The sequence below is a fragment of the Neopelma chrysocephalum genome, unplaced genomic scaffold, assembly GCF_003984885.1.
Source record: "Neopelma chrysocephalum unplaced genomic scaffold, ASM398488v2 Primary Assembly neopelma1_94567, whole genome shotgun sequence".
NCBI lineage: Eukaryota > Metazoa > Chordata > Aves > Passeriformes > Pipridae > Neopelma > Neopelma chrysocephalum.
Genome location: NW_020923273.1, coordinates 432 through 1765, shown reverse-complemented (window position 1 = coordinate 1765; position 1334 = coordinate 432). Strand labels below are relative to the sequence as shown.

The 1334-nt window shown below is 61.5% G+C and overlaps 1 protein-coding gene across 1 annotated transcript; it reads left to right on the top strand.

The window, feature by feature from the left end:
• Positions 1-7: 7 nt before the first annotated feature.
• Positions 8-716, top strand: TIMM29 (translocase of inner mitochondrial membrane 29; the record flags this gene model as incomplete). The annotated part of the gene is made up of 1 exon (XM_027707767.1): positions 8-716. A coding segment is annotated over one exon (606 nt), but the record flags the coding sequence as incomplete, so codon positions are not given.
• Between the last annotated feature and the right edge of the window lie 618 nt (positions 717-1334).

Here is a 1334-nt window from a genome sequence, read left to right as displayed (position 1 = left end):
CCCTCCAGGCCGCTGGCTCCGCGCCCTGTGCCACGACTACTCCACCTCCGCCCGCGAGGCCCTGGCGGGCGCCCGCCGCCGCCCCGGCGCCACCCTGGGGGTCCTGAGCGCCCTGGGGGCCCTGGGGGTCTGCGCCGGCTCCGTGCCCGACCTGCAGTCTCTGGAAGGGGCGGCGGTGGCGGCCGGGGGGGCCCTGGGCCGGTTGCCCCCGGGCTGTCGCAGCCCCCGGGCCGAGCGTCGGGTGCTGCGGCTGCTGCGGCTGCGGGAGCGCGGGCGCCTGCGGGTGCTGAGCCTGGGGGTGCTGGCCCTGGCCCACCAGGACCCCCACGGCGCCGACCCCGCGCTCTACGCGGCCACCTGCCCCCACCTGAGGCCCGGGTGGTTGGGGGGGGATTTCCTGCTGGACGTGGGGTTCCTGGGGCGCTGGTGGGGGCTGGAGGCGGCGCTGCGGGACTGGGACGTCAACGACGAGGAGTTCGGGGGGCTGCCCGAGCCCCTGAGGAGGCTGGACCCCCAATCCCTGCGTTCAGAGCGCAACGAGAGGCTCTTCCTGGAGAGGCTGCGGCCTGTGGTGCTCAGGGACGAGGACATCGAGGGCGAGGGGGGGCACTGAGAGACCCCCGGGCACCTCCCCGGGTCAGGAGGACTCTGAGAGTAATTTATGGTTTATTGGGGTGGAGGAAATGTGGGGGATTTGACCCCAAAATTTGGGGATGAGGATCCCCCAAACCAGGAGGATTCAGAATATAATTTATGTTTCGTTGGAGTCAAGGAATTGTGGTGGATTTGTCTTGGAAACTGGGGAATGGGGGCGGCCCAGAGGATCCCCCAAACCAGGAGGATTTATAATATAATTTATGGTTTATTGGGGTGGAGGAATTGTGGTGGAGTTCTTTGGAAAAGCAGGGAATGGGAGCGTCCCCAAACCAGGATTCAAAATATAATTTATGTTTCATTGGAGTGGAGGAATTGTGGGGGATTTGGCCCCAAAATGTGGGGAATGGGGGTGGCCCAGAGGATCCCCCAAACCAGGAGGATTCAGAATACAATTTATGGTTTATTGGGGTGGAGGAAATGTGGGGGATTTGACCCCAAAATTTGGGGATGAGGATCCCCCCAACCAGGAGGATTCAGAATATAATTTATGTTCTGTTGGAGTCAAGGAATTGTGGTGGATTTGTCTTGGAAACTGGGGAACGGGGGTGGCCCAGAGGATCCCCCAAACCAGGAGGAATCAGAATATAATTTATGTTTCATTGGAGTGGAGGAATTGGGGGGATTTGCCCTCAAAATGTGAGGAATGGGGGTGGCCCAGAGGATCCCCCAAACCAGGA